The 20,645-nt window shown below is 35.1% G+C and overlaps 1 protein-coding gene across 1 annotated transcript in view; it reads right to left on the reverse strand.

Annotated features, from left to right (window-relative positions):
- ADAMTS19 (ADAM metallopeptidase with thrombospondin type 1 motif 19) overlaps positions 1-20,645 on the reverse strand; it is a gene marked incomplete at both ends in the record, with an annotated part of 127,274 nt that overhangs the window by 55,111 nt on the left and 51,518 nt on the right. The window contains one exon of the mRNA XM_084224614.1: positions 7,024-7,129. Coding sequence (XP_084080740.1) covers positions 7,024-7,129 — 106 coding nt within the window. The remainder of the gene's footprint in view (positions 1-7,023; positions 7,130-20,645) is intronic.

The following is a 20,645-nucleotide window of genomic DNA, read 5'->3' on the forward strand; positions in this document are numbered from 1 at the left end:
AGTTATATCTAATAACAATGATTTTCACACCAGGTTGTCTGATCTGAAATTCTGCAGTATCATGAGGATGTATTTGATAAGTGAAAATAACACCCCTTATGTGATTATCACAGACCGAGAGACAGAAGTTACACTACTTTCTTAGTACTTTTATTGCACTTTTTCAACAAAATGTTTTATCACACTGCTATCTTTATAGAAAAAAAGATATAAAAAGACCAGACTAGTAGAAGTATTTTATAAGCTGTTATATGTTGGCTTGTTGTTTTTTTTAAAAATCCCAGTTAGTGAAGTATTAAGTGTTGTATGATTTTTATATGTCCTTTAAAACATATGAGGGCTTCACAGATGATTGAATAAATGGGATAAGACACATTTCAGCCAGTAAATTAATTATTTAGCTAAAAGTGAAAGGCAATTGACCAGCTACAGAAAAATTATGATGGTAAAAAGTAAAATGTGATTTCTTCTGGAAAGAATTTATCTTCAAAGAAAAATCTACCGAACAAGGAAATATCTATCTCCTTGTTAAAAATTATATGATCAGAAAAAGTAAAAATAAATAACTTTATGCAACTGTTATTTCCCTTTTTTGAATAACTGCTCATTCTCCTCAATGCTGGAAGGTCAGATTACATTTTTAGTCTTAAAACAACTGGGTGAAAGTACAACATGCATATTAGTATACGGATATTAACATACACTGGACGCAGCTTTCTTCTCTGTAACTGCAATACTTCTAACACCATGCTTCATGCTGCTGGATCTAGACAAACTACTGAGTCACAGTCCTTTGACTGAAGAATACAAATAATTTAAATGTTTGCTGTGACAGATACATGTAGCATCATAACATGAAAATATACATTGCCTCTTCCTGAAGGTTCTTTCTAGAAATTATATAATACAGAAGAAGTATTGGCTTCTGGCAAATATGACACCCATGCCACATTGTTGAGCTATCATAAACTCAGTGAAGAGCTATTAAAAAACAGTTGTTGCATTAACAAAAACATCGACATTGTTACAACCTTTTACTTGTTTTGTCACAGATATTTTAAATGTATCAGACCATCAATTAAGATTTTGCATCCTGTGGGATGTTTTTCAGTTACTAATTGTTTCGTGTACAAATGTTATCCTAAGGAAAATTTAAGATAAATCCATCCTCGAACAGTATAGCCTGGCAAAAACACAATCCTTAATACCTTGCCAGAGAAAGAGTTGACTAATCTAAATTTCAGGTAAAAAAAAAAATTTTTTTTACATTACTAAAATGTTGATGCAGTGCTTTTTCCCTGTCTCAATGCTTCAATTCTTCCTGAGCTGTTTCTTCAGCTGTCTTGCTACTAGCAAAAGGGTGGTGATGCTTTATTTCTGCCTGGTATTGCAGTGATGGGATACACAAACGTGATTAGAACTGGACCAACAAAACTAATTTTTTTCATAGTTTTTAATACCAGAAACATTTTGAGTATGAGTAAACATAAATGTGAAGTATGTTAAGAGACTCAATTATTTTCTGTTATCTGTAATCTTAAATGTACTTTGTTATACAATTTTCAGGCCAGTGAAGTTTGGAATTATACACCCATGTGCCCAGTAAGATCCTAAGCTGATTTAAGTGAGCAAAAGTATATGACTATGGAACAAAGATATCTACTTTGATATGGATGCAGGCAAAAAAGAGACTATCCATTACCCATTAAAGCATGAAAAGAAATGTAAAATAATCTCAAGGACTTGCATGGTTGAGCATCTAATATATATACTTTTAACTTCATTAACATAGTTTAAAAAAAAAAAAGAAAATCCTTCCAAGATCACTCAGTGCACCATCAGTTTAACTGCAAGAGTTTAGAACAGTTGTCTGTTTTCCTGACCTATCAGGAAAAAAAAGGGATGAAACTACTAGGGTGATTTTGTAAAAATCATGTTTGAAATAGAGAATATGTAATGCTGAAATCCAACACAAAGCTAAAGCCTCCTATTAATTTTTATCAAATAAATAAGTATCAAGGAAAAAGGAAAGCACATTACCTTTCTTCTTAAGAGTAATTTTAAAATAAGAAACTACTTTTTAAACAAGTACTATGCTTTATAGATAAATATCCCTGTAAAGTTTCCATTTTTTAAACAAGGAGAATACAAAATGTCACAGACAGTAAAACAATACAAAAATAATATAAAAATCAGAGAACCATAGAATCATAGAATGGTTTGGATTGGAAGGGACATTTAAGATCATTTAGCTCCATCATTGCCACAGAAAGGGAAACTTCCACTAGACCAGGTCTTGATCAGCTCAACATGGGGAGTGCACAACCGCTATGGACAACCTCTTCAATGCCTCACTACCCTCACAGTAAAACATCCTGGTATCTAATCTAAACCTACTGTTATTCAGTTTGAAGCCATTCCCCATTGTCCTGCCCTTTTAAAAGGCCTCTCTCCAGGCCTTACTGCAGGTCTCCTTTAGGTCTGAAAGGTGTCATAGGCTTCCCCCAGAGCCTTCTCTTCTCCAGGCATGTCCATGTTGTATATGCAGTTATGCACAAAAAGCAGGGAATTATAACCATTTGTGTATAAATCTGTAATGACACAAATCTGTGTATGGGAAAGATGATTGCCTATATCTGTTGTGCATGTATTTTAAAAATCACTACAAGGCTCAATTTTTCAAACAGTAGCTGTACTTTTCAAACTATTTTACTCAGTTAGGCTCCTGTCTCTACATTTCAGTTGACTTTGATTTGAACAGAAAACTCAGTGGTGATGAAAACCAGCCAAAACAGGCAGAGTTCAACATCTCTGATAGTACCCACAGATAGATTAATACCCATATCTCTGTATCTTGGGTCTGAGAAACCTAGCTTTAGACCATTAGCCAAAAAGAACAGAAAAAAATAACAAAGAAACAGCTGGAGGGAAATGAGAGACTCTGCAGCTGGAATAAAGCCAAGCCAAGACAAGAATTTCCCCTACACCTTCTGTCCAATACCCTAATAGCCCATGGGGTTGTATGGGAGAGAGAAGGAAGCAAGATTATTTGGGGACAGCTTACCAGCACACTCTCTACTGACACTGTGGGACCCTTGATAAACTGAGTGAGGATTCCACACAACTTTTTAATATATTCACAAAGAATATATACTTTTGGCTTATTAACTACTAAATAGGTGATTCAGAAATTCCACAGACTCCCTGTTCATCACTATAAAATATGTGAAAGAATATCCTGAATTTTAGTAACAGTTACTTCCTGTATTTCAAAACATGCTTGTCAGAAAAAGAATGCAGACGTGTATTAAATTAATTCTGAAGAATTCCACCAGTTTCTCTTTTAAGTGGCTAAGACAACTTCTAAACTACATTTAGACCACTTAAGAATTGTAAATTAAAGTATTTTGAGATGAAATTTACATCCGTTCTTTATTTCTCCATCCTTCAAAAGGAATCATAGCCCATAGAGGGTCATCATTTAAGTAAAATCACATGGAGCTTGTTAACCTCAATATCAGCAATTGTCACTCTTATCTCTGTTCTCCACACAGAGACAATGTCTTTTAATTGTTATTAGTTTTTACTTTGTAATGTGACCTCATTAGGTAATTACCTAAAGGCTTAGTAAATTTATTTTAATAATTAGAATATGTTTAATAAAACCAAATCCATTAATGTGATACAATTTTTAATGACCAATTACATGGAGTTCCAAAATCAACTGTTTACTTGCATTATTTCTCAATGTCATTATAACATCTGCATTCAGATACACAAGGCTAGAACAAAGATATTTCACATTGCAAAGTAAGGCTTAGTCTGTCATTGTATTTCATTGAGAATATTTCTCATCCAATTGGAAAAACAAAAATAAACCAACAACACAACATAAACACCCATGTATCAGAATGTATTCAATACAAGGGTCTCTTCTTCCAGGCAACTGGCTACAGGACAAGAGGACATGGCCTCAAGCTGTGCCATGGGAGGTTCAGGTTGGATATCAGGAAAAATTTCTTCAATGAAAGGAACACATCAGAACTTTATATTCATCAATACAATGACAACTGGTAATGTCTTTGTTTGTATATGCTCTCAGAAAATTAAAATCAACAGTATCTATATTGCATAAGTTTTGAATCTATTTGTACAATAATTTATGGGCAAGAATATATATTGTACAGAAGGGAAAAAAATAGTTTCTCCTTTATCCTTCAAGAAACAAAGTCTTTGAGAAAGCTTTTGGCTCTATGCTGCCGAACTAGACTCGTCATAAGAGCAACTAGAATGGCTAAAGATACAGCATACAAAAAAAACAAGGTAGTAGCCTAATGACCTCAAGGTTCAAAATAAGTTAGTGAAAATTTTCTAGAAAAGATGATGTTTTGAAAAAACTATTTATGACTGGTATGTATGGTGAACATTTAATCTCTGCTTCTCAGGCAGTTAAGAATGAGCAAGACAAATCTCTGTAAGAGATACTCAAGATATATTTGAATCTGCTCAAGTCCTTTCCAATAAGATCTACATTCAAATGTTTGTCTTCAAACATTTTTATATTGTCTCTTCACAAAGGTTCAACTGCTTCTAGCATCTTTGCAATTGCCAGGGCCTGGCTGGCAAACAAAGACACTCATGCAGAAAAAACCAAATAGCTCCCTTGGTGCAAGACCGCTATATTTCAGATTGTGTGAGCTAAGGACTCTGACTCCATCATGAAGCAGGGATCTATGTCTCTACATCTTTTCATCTTTGGCACTAGGAGATGCTTTTTTTTTTTTTTTTCTTTTTTTTTCCTTCTATACAGTATGTGGCCTGGTCTGTTACAAACCTTCATTAGTTTGGATTTCTTGAAGAAATGTCCTGTCTTTTACATTAACATGAGATTTGATTTATTCTTTCATTGCACTTAAAAAAAAAATCAATTACATCAACCAAAAAGAATTGTGAGGATGTCTCTAACGACATCCAACTGCCATTACTACCATAACCTGTGAGAATATGATGGCTGGGATACCATCATGATTTGTTTTTCCCACTTCATTTGAATTAGTATGAAAGGATTTGAAAGCTCTGAAATTTCATATGTATCCTTGTAACATTTTTCCCCCTGGGATTTCTATATCAGCAATGCAAATTTTATGTTCCTGTAGGAAGATCATGCAAATTCCTTCTCTTTCACAGTCAAACTGCAATGCAAAGCCATGAAGATATTCCAAGTTCACAAACAAATGTAACAAAGGTTATAGAGCCTGACCTGCGCTGCAGTCTTGGAAGAACTGCTAGCAGCAGCAGTGAGCTTCTCTGTCTACCTTGTTTCATGTACTGCTTACCATCTAGAAGATCTTAGGAAGTCAAGGGTAGGTTTGATTGTCTTCTGCAAGATAAAAACCTTACCACTATGTAACCACACAAACTTTTTAAGATCAGTATCCCACATTCACAAATTTGCTATTGCACAACCAACACACCACACATAACTTTGCAAGAACATTACGTATCACCATTTTTCAGTGAGCATAAGTTGTTGTATTTCTTGTTGATTGAGATGTCTCTGTTTTCAAATACAGTAATTTTGCAGCAAAGGCTTCTATATTCTAAAAGCACTTTTACTGCGTTGGTCATAAAGTAGTATATCTGTTATTATTATACTTGCATCAAACAATTTTCTAATTTACTCTACCAGTGAACTTATCTGCAGATCATAATCAGTGATTGTTTCATTCCCCTTATTCTTGATTTTCTGTCATAGGAATAAGTTTACAGAATATAATTCTTCTTCTACCCATTCTCTCTTCCAATACCAGCAAACACTACAGCAAAAAATAGAAATAGAATGAAGTGTAGCTACAAAACACAAATAAGTATTTCTTTTTAGGTCTTTCCTTTATCGCAACTATCACGCAAGCAGGCTGGCTTATATTAACCAGGAGTTTTGTTCTGCAGTTATGAAAATGCAAAAAAAAAAAAAAAAAATCAACTTCATGGAGCAACTTATACTTGTGTCAATCTTTAAATAATTGCTCTGTATTGGATTATCTTGCATCCAGAAAAAAAAAACAATGCGAATATTTTAATTTCCATTTTTTTCTTATAATTAACTTCATACTTCAATATTAGATGCTAGGATCTTCATTCTCAGGATGCTTTGACCAAATTTAAACCAAGTAACTCTCAATCCAAAGTATTTGTCCTGAGATACCTAACCACTCATTTAGCAAAACATCCCTCTCTGTTGTCACTCTGAAACTGACATTATAATACAAATACACAAATACCTGACACAGGCACTGCAGAAAAAAATGATAGAGTAATGCATACCTCCTTTTTATTTCAGTTAAAATTAAGACATTTTCTATTTCTTTTTTTTTTTTTTACAAGTAGTGAAGTCAAGAATGAAGTTGAAATCTTACTAACAGATTTTATTATTGCAAAATATTAATTTTTCACTTTGGGTTAAAATATTTCACACTGAAGGAGTAAAAACATTCAGTCCAACTGTGAAGGACAGTTAACTTCACCTTCATTTTGCCATCCTTCTTCTAAGATGAAAAACATTAATGCTGCAATGACCAATGACTATTCTACACTATAATGGGATCTATCCTGAGAAAGCCAAATTAAATAAGGGCTCTTCCAACTTATGATCTCATTAAAATGTTTGCTGGCAACAATTGTTAGAGTTGGATCTGTTACACAATACCGTAGTCAGCATAGAACAAACATCTTGGGGCATCTGATTTTCCCCAGACAATTGCAGTTCTTTCCAGTTAATTTATTTATTTTGTAGCTATAAAGATTTTTGTATTACTTCAAGTCATGAACATTTTCTTAAGCTACATACCATATATTGGTACATAGTATTATTATTAACAGAAATACTATTTTGTGGATTTTTCATTTAATTTAAATCCCCTCCTTATAGAAATAAAGGAAAAACTGAAGTACACAATCAAGTTAGTCAAATCGCAGTAGTATTACATGCAAATGAATAAAAGGCTTCAATATCCACATACTTACTTGTGACCCATTTCATGAGCAATTGTAAAAGCCAGATTCAGACCATTGTCCTCTGCAATTATGCATTTTCGTTTTTCACTGCACATTCCACTCAGGTATGCTATACCTAGGAAACACAACCACCACATTCAATTATTTTTTGTTAATTCTAACTTTTTATATTACGGCATAATTAGACCCAAACAAGACTGGAACCTTGTTGTGGTCAGAGCCATCCAAGCATTAAACAAATATCTGCAAAGGTTTACTTATTCAATTTGCAACCAGTGGTAATATTACCTCACAGTAATGATTACATGGACTGCAATGTACAGAAAATGCATTCTTTTAAAGCATTACTCAGTACCTTAATGAGATGAGATAGAACACATATATAAATGTCAGTACTGCTGTAAAGGTAAATAAGTGTCTACAACAATAGGACACAAGTTTGAACAGGTATTTCCTCTGACTGAACAGAGTGCAAAGCACAGAGTTGTGCCCCTACATTTATCACTACTAATTACTCATAAAGTGTTCAGCATGTTGGTGGCTTTAAAAATGTTTTGAAGAGTCAGATGTCCCAGAAGAGTTCATAGGAGACTGCAGCCTGTCAAACATATTTAGTGTAGAAGCTATAATGCCTTTACTACATAATACCTTAGTTTTCAAAAAATGCAATGAAGCTTTAATGGTAGGGTTTTGAGTTCAAGATCAGCTTCTTAAAGGTAGAGTCTCTGCAACTGTAAAAGCTTGAGGAACATGACGATTAATTTGGGCAATGGTAAATTTTTCAGACCACAAACACGTTTACAGGGGCGATTGTCGTCATTCCTCATTTGAAAATCTGGAGTAAGCAATCAAAACACCGTTTCAAGCATTTGGCCTTCTTCCCAGGAACTTCCTTTCAATGAAATGGTGCCCTCCAGTTCAGCATATTTGCTGGATTATTTGCATGTAAAGGTCAAGCTTGAAATGTTTGACAGTATTTGAAATTTAGTCATAATTATCATTCCAATTTAATAAGATAAGCCATTCTTCTTACAGTCCAAACATCTGTCAGTCTGTGAGCACAACACTTCACCCACAAGTAGTAGTAAGCCCATCACTATTCTGCCAACTTTTGAGTATTGCCCTCAAAAGAACTGGCTGAAAGCTTTTGGACACAGAACTTCTGACAAAAAATGCTGTCCAGGACCGAAAAAAACAATGAGAAATTTAATTTGAATGAGGCAGGATACTTCAACTTTTATTATTTGTTTCCAAAAAAGGGAATAACCATCTGGGATATGAAAGAAAAATCAAAATCTGGTCAAGGAAAAAAAAATGCAGTCCTTCAAATGATATGTCATGCTACATACAGGCATCACTTATACTAATTTGAATAAAGAGCGGAGAAGAAATGCTCTGAAATGTAATGTTTTATTTCAAAAATGTTATGTTGCAATGACTGAACTATAACTAATAATATTTCTAAAATAATTTTGTGCCTTGTAGTTCCACAATTATATGCATCTTCTTTTAAGTTTTGTTGACCAAACTGAGAAAGACTTTTAATGCTGGAGTTTGAAGTAGTACAGCTGGTAACAATACAAGAAGAAGTGAACGTCAGGTCTTGACTTCAACCATCATCAGTGAGCTTAAAAATTGGCCCAACAAAATAGAAAAATCACTCTTGCCATAGACAAAACCCAGTACTGCATTTTGAAGTCCTGGAAATGATCCTTTATTATAATGCAAAACATTCAGAAATACTTTTCTTGCAGTGCTGGCTTTGGCTGTGATAGAGTTAATTACACACTAGCTGGTAAGGAACTATGATTTGGGTCTGTGTGAGAAGAGTGAGGGTAACACAGGGAGGTGCTACTTGCTGTTGAGCAGTGGTTACACAGATTCAAGGCCTCTCCTCCTCACACCTCCTCACCACCAAGAGAGCTGGGGCTGGGCAAGTCACTGGCAGGAGGGACAGGCAGTGCAGATGACCTGAGCTGAGCAGGATATCCCACACCCTGCAGAGCTGTACTCAGCAAAAAGAGGAGACAGGAGGCTGCCAAGGGGCTGATACTCAGGGACTGGCCAGCCTTTGGTTGGTTGGTTGGTGGTAAGCAATTGTTTTCAGCAGCATCATTTCTCTTGCTTGGCATTTACTTATCTCTGTTATTTTCCTTCTCATTATTGCTATCATTATTACTGTTATTTTTATTTCAATTAGGAAACTATTTTTATCTGAACCCATTGCTTTTTTCACTCTTACCCTTGCAATTCTCTCCTCCCATTTCACGGTGTGGGGAGAGAGCAAGCAGCTGTGTGGTGTTTAGTTGTCATCTGGAGCTCAGTCATGACAGTGCTGGTGGCTATTCTCAGTTGGATAAAACTTACTTGCTGGGATCTACAGTAAGAGAATTCCCAAACCTCCCTCTTCCTGATGATGCTCAGTACAAACAGAAAACCATATGATAATCTCTAGATTTCTCAAGGGAAAAGGAGTCCCCTAACCTTCTTCTAACTTCTAAAATGGCAGGCTTTCCATACAACAACATGAGTACTACCAGTTGCTGTCCACTATTCTGATTGCCTCCCCCCGTTTACTCCCAAACAATTACAAATATTTCCATTTCATGCCTATTCTGCAAAAGAAGTAGTCAGCATTATTAGGAATTTTTAATAATACTCATACATTGATTATATAATACTCATATAATACTCAAGTAAGGCTCATATATATCTTCATATATCACCAAAAATGTTTTCATACTTGAAATTCTTTGAAGAAAATTGATTATGTTTGAATTTTATAAGTTTGGTAGACAAAACATAAGATTTAAATTTCATTGAGATTAAAGTAAATTGCTGATTCTAGAAATGTCTGAAAGAATCAAAAGCAATTAATGCTTTATGACTTCACCCCTACTAGCCAAATTCCACCTCCTATGTGCAAGTCACATTCAACAGCAACTACTGAGTGTATATCAGCCAGCTACTAGCTGTGAACTAGTGTCCTGTCTTGTTTTTGATTATGAATTTTACATGTAGTGAAAAAGAAATTTACTTCAGTAACTAGCTGCTCTTGCTTAGTTGTCTCTGCATTAGGTAAGAGACCGAATTTCTTTAAATATGTTTATGTTAAGTGAAGCTTCCTGTGGTTTATTAACACAGCTGGAACTGCTCCAAGAGTAAATCCAAAAAAACCCACCCAAAAAACCCCCCAAAAAAACACAAAACCAACCAAACAAAAAAAAACCAACCCCCCCACCAAAAATTTTAAAAATCAATGAGCAATTGCTCCCTTTTTATGATTAAGACATTCCTAGTGAAACCCATAGCCTCAACACACTGTTTCAAATTAAAACACTTAGTATCTGAAAAGTGTTAGTTAGAAATCATAACTTTATCTCACTGACAATGTAAGGAAGGATCTGATTATTTATCTATAAAAAACTATGGTTTGAAACAAAAAAAAAACTTGATTGAATACATATCAAATGTAATATATTCAAATTACTTCCCTCTGTGGATAACTTTTTCTCAGTTAATTCAGAAGAAAATGCATGCCACATCAATTAGAAGAGTAAAGCTTTGAACCTGAGAAGAAGTGCATAAGGGACTACATTTTCTTATCAAACATGTAAATATCCAAATGAAATAAATTTTGTTTCAAAAAAATGGAACTTTTCCCCAGGCCATAGCAGTAGTTTATTACTCCTGCTATTAGTGCTACCCTTAGATGCGGGTGTTTCATTCTACAAACTATGACAAATTTTCTTGTTTGTTAATGAACATATTCATCAAATCACTAACCTACTTATTCTTTCAAATTAGGTGCACATCTACACCATTTCTGTTGAAGAGCTCTAGTTCATCTGACAGAGATGTTACAATTAACACCTCATCAGCTAAAGGATCTGAACAAGACTGTTATCTTTACCTATTCATTCGCGTAACATAAATCCTCTACCTATGTTAAAAAGGCAATTGTCAGCACTGTCCCCAGGAACAAAAACTCCACAGTAAGAAAACCACAAACAGAATCACAGTTAGAGACATGCAGTGAAGCTTACAAACAGTGGTCTTCCTTTCAGTGACCATAAAATACATAGGTATGACTGTAATACTGCATTCTAAAAGGCTAGAAAATGGTTCTTTTCCTTTTACAGTGAGCACTATAAAAATAGAGCTAATATTCTGGAACTCCAGCCACTTATATTACTTACTTATTCAACTTACATTTCTTTTCCTCTGAACTTCCTTGGTTTCACAAGATATTAAAGATTTTTTTGTCATGGTACTAGCCATGCGTTTATTCAGAACCTCCAACAGCATGATCTTCATTTGAATTATCAGTGGTGCACAAAATTCACAAGCCACTACAATAGAGGCAAAATTTAAAGCCCAAGTACATCTGGCTTTCGATTCACAAATACAGTAAAAAGTACTTTTAAAAATATTTTAAATGAACTGGCAAATCAACGGGCTTGTCAGTATAAAAATCATTATTTAACTACACTTGATTACTAATCTAACAAATTATTTTTTTAGCACACAAGATGCTTTTTTTAAAAAGGAGGAGAAAAAAGTTTTCCACCAAGTGGACACTTCAAAGTCTAATTAACACAAGCTGTTCTGAAGAGAGTCACAGATGACTTCCAGGAAAAACAAGTTTTGTCAGTTGTCTGTGAATCAGCAGCTCTTAACCACAGCAGTAATCAAAACAAGACAGTTAACAACCAGAAATCTCAAATACAAAATACAAAGCTCAGGATATTTATTTTTCTCTTTTTAAGTGAGAGATATAACAGTGAGGGCAAATACCTATATGCATATATGTTGTATCTATCACTGCAAGACATCAGAAAATCAACTTCTGTTGCATTATTCCCAAATGTAACTTAAATTTTATTAGTGTCTTTTGTTATTTTATGATTTATGTATGTCTTAGAAAATCCATGCTTTTAGCAGAACATCAATAACTACATTAATTTATATGTACTAATAAGTGTGTGATTTTAAGTTTTATAACAGATTTTATGTTTTACAATTAAGCTTACTATTACGCCTTGAAACAAACTGCTGCACGTTAATCCTTAGAGCAGGGAGAAAGACTAAAAATTGAGAGCACGTATGCATGCCCTAATTGCAAAAATAAAATGTTTACACGGTTTTAGGTTTTTAGTTCTCGCAACATCTGAAGGGTCCACAGGGCTCTAAGATGCTGTTAGAGGGATTGGGTGGCAAAAGTGCTGGAAGATACTAATTTTCTTCTAAAATGCTGCCCACATGGAAAACATTTCTTCCAAGATGAATATACAGAGGAGACAATAAGTAAATTTTCCCCACTACACATTTCTGGCCTTTGCTGACAAGGGGTGCAGGGATGCCCTGAGCTAAAGGCTGGCTGCATTGGTACAATCAACTTTAACAGCCAGAAAAATACTTATTCTCTGAATTTGGGTTATACCTTCTTACCTGCATCTACCTGGGTCTATAACATGCCATGGCAAATAGCTACAGAGTGTAGTTGCCTACAACAGTACATATTTCTCTTTTTATGAAGACTGCAGAGAGGGTGTTCTAACTCAAATACAAAGTTCTATTCATCTATTCAAAGTCATTTATGCCCTCCTAGACCTCTGTCAGCAATTCCAATGCTCAACTGAGAAGTTCTAGTGAATTTAGCAACTCCTCTGGCAGAGGCCATTTACATGTATTTGACATCTTATGTCCCACTGTATACCTTACTTTTGTACTACTACAGTCTTTCAGACAAAAGTGGTTATAGTCAAAATGACTATTGTACCATGGGTTAATAGAAGACCAACATAATGATTTTTCTAGTCTTCCCTGCTCGGTCCTAACATTCAGTTTACTCAGCTGATCATGAGGACCAATGGTATCCTGGGTACATTGGGAAGAGCATTGCCAGCAGGCTGAGCAAGGCAATCCCGCCCCTCTACTGAGCTCTACTGAGGCCACACCTGAGTGCCATGCGCAGTTCTGGGCCCAAGGAAGACAAGAAGCTACTGCAGAGGGTCCAGTGGAGGACACAGAGGGGATCTGTGATCTGGAGCATCTCTCTTATGAGGAGAGACTGCAGGAGCTGGGCCTGTTCAGTCCAGAGAAGAGAAAACTGAGAGAGGATCTTATTAGTGAATATAAATATCTCAAAGGCAGCCAAGAGGACAGTGCCAGACTCTTTCCCATGCTGACCAATTACAGGACAAGGAGCAATGGCCACAACCAAAACACAAGAAATTCCACCTCAACATGACGAAAAATTTCTTTACATTGAGATTTTCAGAGCACTGGAACAGGCTGCCGGGGGAGGTCAGGGAGCCTCTGTCTCGGAAGACATTCAAACCCACCTGGATGTTTCTTTTTCACCAGCGCTAGGTGAACCTGCTTTTGCAGCAGGATTGGACTGGATGATGTCCAGAAGTCACTTCCAACCCTAACAGTTCTGGGATTTTTGGAGAACTGGCCCTTACCATTCTCTAATCTCTTTCCTCAGTGACAGCAAAGGCTACGACTTCACACATATATGCTGAAGGCTAGTATTTTTCTTAATATGCATTACTTTGTCTATACTTCCATCTTCTTTTTCAATTCCTTTTCAGTATTTTGATATCTGTGAACAATTATTTTTGTCAGTTTTTTTACTGAACTATCCAGAATGTTCCAAACCATATGAAAGCATATGCAAGCTACCGCTATGCCAAATAGTTTATGAAGCAAGGCAGCTCTGAACTCAAGGATACTTTCTTCTAGTGTAAAAACTGACAAATAATTCCCATGTCATCTTTTTAAACTAATAAGCCACCTATAAAAGTTTCTTGAAAATGTAAAGGAAAATATTTAACGCCATAACACACTGTAACATGGTCACTGAGTACAGTCAGTACACTTTTAAAATCTTTTAATTGCCCCCCTTTTTTTTTTTAAAGGCAACATCATGAAGTGGAAAACTTGTCCATAAAAATATTCATGAACAGGAAAAGACACAGATGGAAAAGAGAACTGCATAGTCTTAAAAGAAAGTCATAAATTTGAGAAAATCACAACTTCCTCTCTCCTCATTTCACCTTCTTTCTGTAATCTAGAAAGAGAAAAAACTCCAACTTGAATAGATTGTATATAATTAGTGTTAAAGAGGTCCTAAATGATTCTACTCAGAAGAAAATACGAAAAATTGGATATGAAGACTTATGCAATAAAAATTTTCTTTGCTTCATATTTTGTCATACTCCAAACATGAAAGAAAAACCAAATGTAACCTTTCTAAGAAGTAACTCAATCTTCTAAGAAAATGAAACAGTTTACTTTAACTTCCTCATGGCATAATTTTTATCAGCAACTTTTCTAGATGTTTGTTTTACATGGCATAGAAAATTAATAAGAATCTTGATCTAAATATATAAATTAAACATTTAGACAGAAGTAGAAATGTCTATTTTTAGGACTTACACAATGAAGACTTTCAGTTCCTAAATTACCTGGGTAAATTAGAAGAGTGCCTTATGAAACCTTCATGGAACTGCTGTATACAATCAAATAAGATGTGATTTAGAAGGCACCTCAATTAATTTGGCAACAAAACTGAATGAGTAAAGGGAAAGTTTGTTACTTAAAGAGCCAGGAACAGGTTGCAAGCTTAGCATGAGAACATCTCTCACCAAATACATGCATACATAAATTAATCTTGAGGATATGCTTTTCACTGATGCATTGGATAGACATGACAGATACACAGCTTACTTTGAATGATTATCACAGGCTCCAGATAATGAGTTTGGGCCTGATTCCTACCATAAAACTGTTTATGGTAACATAAACATTGAGTAACAAAGGCCAACAAAAGCCTATGTTACTCAATGAAATGGTGAGATGGATGACAATGAACACTTCAGTATACCACAGGAAGTAACTATAACTATTCAAACTTGCTTTCTGTCTTATAACTTGTTCTATAATTACATCTTCTTTAAAGGTGGGCAATGTGACAGTGTTGCTTGGCAGTCTTTCAGGCTTTCCCACACAGACCTAATGAAAGATTGCTATAAATAGATTGTCACAATGACTGGGAAATACATAAATCAAAGAATACGCTTCCCTTTTATTTCTTTACCTTTTAGACTGCATGCCCCAGACTGATACCTACACTTGTGTAGTGCTACAAGATGCACATGCTATGAAGGCTGTATCTTATTCATTTAACTGACTCTACACTTCTGAGTGCATACACATACTCACTTTTCTTTTTCTTATCTTTTGGTGTTTATTTATTTAATCTTTCATTTTTCTTTTTCAAATCTGCTTTTCTTGAATAAACCTGTTTATTAAAAAAAAAACAACAACTTTTGATTTCTGGTCAGGAAACCCCTCAAAGAGATGTGGTGGCAAGGGTGTTGTACTTATGAAGCTGACTAAAGAATGTAAGGAATGACTGATCACAGCTGCTGCAAAGAAAACTGAATCCAAGAGGGACTGGACAGCTAGTTGTAGATAAATGCCTATATCAATTCAGTGGATTAATTGTTTGTGGAAACATTTATATCTGAGTTAATCAAAAGAGTGTGAATGGCTTCTTGAGTTAGCCAGCCCAGCAAGGGGAAAGTGCATATGTAGCTCAGCTCAAAAGAGAGGATAAAAACTGAATAACTGACAAAATGAAGTTTGAACAGAGCAATGGGCTGGAGCCGGCTTAAATACACATATTCCTTCCCAGCACCGGGGGATGCTCAGCATCATGACAGTGAGCATATGAGGGCCAATAGTGAGAATGAGATTTGTACAGTGATCCCACGGTGTATTAAAATGGCTACACAATGGCTTGCACTGATTTCAGTACATTGCCATATCATTCTGCTAAATCAAAATCCTACGCAATATCAAATGTCTTCGGGTAAGTACAATTTGTTTTAAACATTAAACCCTCCTCGTGTGGAATAGAACCTGGTCATAGAATTCTGACCCTCATGAATTCAGAATACCCACAGAAGGTATTCTTTCAAAGATAAAAGAAAAAGTAATACTGTTCTACACAGCATCCATACAGAACTAGCCTTTTTTCAAACATATTCTCTTCACTGCTGCTTTCAGCTTAAGTCAAGTTCTGCTCAGTTGCTGGAAACTAATCTTATGTCAGAGCATGTAGTAGCTCTTAAAACTATCAGGAAGCAAGTGGGACCACTGAGAACATCTGGAATATGTGAGTGGCTATCTGTGTTTAATAGTGCCACACAAAAGCTTGATAGAGTAGGTCTTGAAAGTGAAAATTCTCTCTGAAGTTCTTTTAAGAGACAAATTATTCCTCAGATCATTTAAAAATAAATTTCCCATTGTAAAAACAGATAACAGGAAAAAAGTATTGTGAGACCTGCATTTTTCCTTCTAGAACACTTTTTTAGAAATAAAACACCTTATACCTGGGAACAAATCCTTCATGTTTAAACAGCCTGATTAGTGTTGGATCATTTATATCTGGTATTTGCCCATTCAAAAATAGAAGGTACAGGTTTACTAGGACAAGTATTTAAAAAGAGTTAACTTAAAGAGAGAACAAGTTCATTTTCCAGCTCAGTATAATTGTACAAAATATTTTGGAGGCTTGTAAACTGAAGTTTCTCCTAGAGGATAACTGTAAAAGGGGAAGTAGGAACAAAAGTTTCTAGTCTGAATTCAAAGGAACGTACCTCTGCCAAAAAGGCAAGTGAAATTTTAGTTTGCCTAGAATACCACAGTATAAGAAATCACAGTATAAATACCTGCTACTACTAAGAAAGAGAAACTAACCTCATTTGATGAAGACAACTCTTTCTAATAATTTGTTACAGCTTTTCTCTCAGATGCTTTCTTGCTGCTGCCAGTTTTTAAGTTATCTTTTTTTTAAATTTTAATCACTATTTAAACATATTTTTATAAAAATAACATACAGAAAGTCTTGGTCAATTAAAAAAATATATTAAATGCCTGAAACACCCCAACATGAAAACACCCCAACATTTTCTTTTAAATTTTTTTTTTTTTTGAAGCCTTATCATTTGATGTCATGGGCCCTCACTTAAGGAAACAGGAAGCACAGTGCACAGAAACAGCATGTTGATTAAATGGTGATGGTAGTGTAAGTTTTAGAATTCCAGAGAACTGTGCAGGGGCTTTAAAACTTACCCTAGCTTCCAAGATCAATTCTGAGGCAGCCTTTATTTTCCAAATGGACATTTGACATAATTTCTGTAACCTTAAAAGACTTGTGCTGGCCTTAAAACTTGAGTGCATATGTAATTTCAAAATTTAATGTCCTCCATTATTTGTAAATAGAAAAAATCAAAAAAGAGAAAATACTTATTGCACTCCTATTTTAATGAAAATGCTGTATGTTTACAACTCTCTCTTGTCTCTGATTCTGTCTCTGAAAAAATTTGACTCTTCCCATAAAAAATGTGATGACTAAATGTAGTCCTGGAACACCAGATGGTACAATAAGTTTTCAGAACTGCTGTGCAATGTGAGTTCACTTTAACATATTTTAGAGTACTATGAGTCTACAAGTCAATACACTTGGCTCAAAATATATCAGCATCACAGAGTAAAATACATACTGGAGTTAATTAAGAATTATGTCACTCCATCCAACTAGTGAAAATATTCACCCAGGGGATTATCTCTCTTCTTGCCTTCCTGGTATCTGGATTTCAGTTCTGACATTCATAAAGTGTGCAGCTGTTAAAGCTGCCCTCATGTTCTGTATATCTACATACATGGCAACACCTTTGAATTCACCTTCTATCAAAATTTTTTTCCTCAATATGTTCCCCAGGCTTGTGTAACATCAATTCCCCATACCAGCTTGATCTACTCATAATATATCACTGATGTTTTTCCTGGTCTTAAAATTACAGCCTTGATACCCTATTAAGCTGATTCTCCTGTAACTTACTTTCTGGTGCCTTCTTCCTTGAAGGTGGCTGGTACCACTTCTTATGCAACAGACCAGTGTGAAAATGCTCATATAATTTTCACTCTCTCGTAATACTCAAGTCTAGTATTTAGACTTGTTTTTCTTCCTGCAAAAAACTATGAGAAAAACAAGACTGTCTTGCTTTCTTTCGTAACTTATTTTATTATATCAATGTTATGAAAATTACCTCTGTTACAGAAATATAAAATTATTTCTTGACACAGTGGGCTTCAGCACAGTAAAACATTTCCTCATTTTCTGCAACCAGAGTGATTCCTCTAAAACACTTCTCATGCTTTTAGGACACACTCAACTTAAAAATGGTACAAAAGTGATTATTTTACTGCTGCTGAGATCACACTTAAAGAAAATATTCAGGATTTTTGTTCCCATTTTTAATGGGGTGCTTTCTTTTATGCAAGACAAGGGGCAGCTAGTGGGATTGAAAGAGGTATTAGTCTGATTTTTCTTTGACTTTTCGCATAATGTACAATTCTATGGCCAAAGCTTTTGCAGTTTGTGCTATTTAAGATTTTGTGTGAAATTACTTTGTTTCACTATGAGAGAGACACACTATAAGAAAGTGACTGCTCTTGGGGCTGTGGCTGTTTACAGCATAAAGTACTAGCGCATCTTCTAGGAAATGTGAATTGAATAGCCAATTGTTGTTTTATAAAGAAAACAAGGACCAGATATGGATGCATAGCTTAGTTAGTATCTTTTGATAAGTGAGAACAAAGGAAAAACTACCTTGAGAAGGGTCTTCCACCATACCCCTTTTTAGCTAAAATAATTTGATTTAAAATTACTATTGTTATCTGCAGATATTCATCCAGTATTTTGTCTACAACTAAGGCTATGTTGTTTCATGCTGTATTATCACACATGATGAAAGCGTTTATGCTGCCACAGTAAGAGTCAGGGTTAACTGATGGATGGCAAGACCTGATTAGTTTCTTCAAGTCCATGTCTGAATGCTCTTGCAAACTGTTTTCAGTTCATAAATTCCTGGAGTTTGTTGGGATGATTCTCAGGAAGTTTGACTTCAGTGAAAACAAGCTGAACAGACTGAGAGTATCAGGTCTTTCTTCTTCCAGGGTACCCATTATAACCCAAAATAACCTTTGAAAGTCTGCAAAATGCAAGGTAACTGAGAACTAGAATGCAGCATTAGCCCCTGCTTGAGCAATCAGAGTAAAAGGAAGCCTTACTTGATGTTTAATTCAGTGTACGGTACTACCACCCTGAGAACACAAAAATGTCAGTATAGACTCAAAACAAACTAGGAAAAAAAAAAAAAAAGAAACCAAAACCAAACACTTGTTGCCGCTTAAATGCCACAAAAGGGAGCTATGAAATAGTTTCAAACTGAAAGTCTTCCCAAAGACATTCAAATAATGTCCCTATCCCTCTGTTCTATTCTGCTGATGTTTGGGGAGCACTTTTCCTTGTTTTGACAAGTTAGAGGCAGTTGACTAGATTATCTGCAGTTCTCTCCACAAATACGGAGCTCTTTTTGTCTCCTCCTCAGTTAAAGGACTCATGTACCACTGACATCCAATCCCACTCTTCAAAGAGAGGTGGCTTTTACAATCTAATTCCATTACACTGCTTTTTCACTCACCATTATATAATTACAGCATGCAGAAACTGACGCATTAGTTACAAGGAGCTACCTGCCACTCTGAAAACATTGTTCTGAAAACATTTCCACTGAAAAACACTGGGATTCCCTAGTGCACAACTCTATATAAAGCTGACTATTCATGCATAACTTTGCAAACAAAGGCCTGTGGATGGTCCTGAGGCATATTACACCACCCCTTACTCAAGCCAAAGAGCTACAAGAGCTTTATCTTGTAGCTGAATCCACTCAAATTTAAATGTATGTTAAGAACAATGATCTCATGTTAACTAAATGAGAAAGAGCACAACTAAATCTGAACTGCAATGTGCAACAGGAATTACATATAGATCTAACCTAATAGTTATTATTTCAAGACAGAAAAAAATCATCTAACCTCAGAGATATTTCAAGTTAGATACTATCTGAAAAAGCTTATTTCTTTAATAACTGAGGAATGATTGCACCTTTAATACTATCTTAACGATAGTGCATTTATTTTTTATTTAGAGCTATTACACAAATAAGCAGCTGTTAAACAAATAGTACCAAAGACAACCATACACACCAACACTATCAACAAATACACAAAATTATCCTGCACATCAATTGAGCAACATGTTTCAGCCTCAAATACCTTGAAATAGAACATCCAGAGGCTAATGGAAGTTCAATACAGAATGCCATAGATTTTCTCAGCTCTCTGTAACATTTACATAGACTTCATTGTAAAGATCTGAAACTATATGTAGACATAAAAATTAACCTTCCCATCCTCCTAAACACACTCAAAGGCCCTACTGCTTCCTAACACAGACTGTTAACACATACTAGCAAGAAAGCAGTAAGTGACCTCTGTAATATAATCTGAAAAACAAAACAGAAAATACGTTTTTTCCATTACTTTCAGCTCTCTAAATACATGGGTTAACTACCTCAAAGTAAAATAATCTAAAAGAAAGAAAACAAAGGAGTTGCCTGCATCAAGTCCTTGATCAATTGTTTAATGAAGAAAATACTTGTTTTTAAGTACGGTAAGGGTCACTAATTAAAAGCTCAGTGATTATG

This window comes from Fringilla coelebs (assembly GCF_963513975.1).
Source record: "Fringilla coelebs genome assembly, chromosome: Z".
NCBI classification, from domain to species: domain Eukaryota; kingdom Metazoa; phylum Chordata; class Aves; order Passeriformes; family Fringillidae; genus Fringilla; species Fringilla coelebs.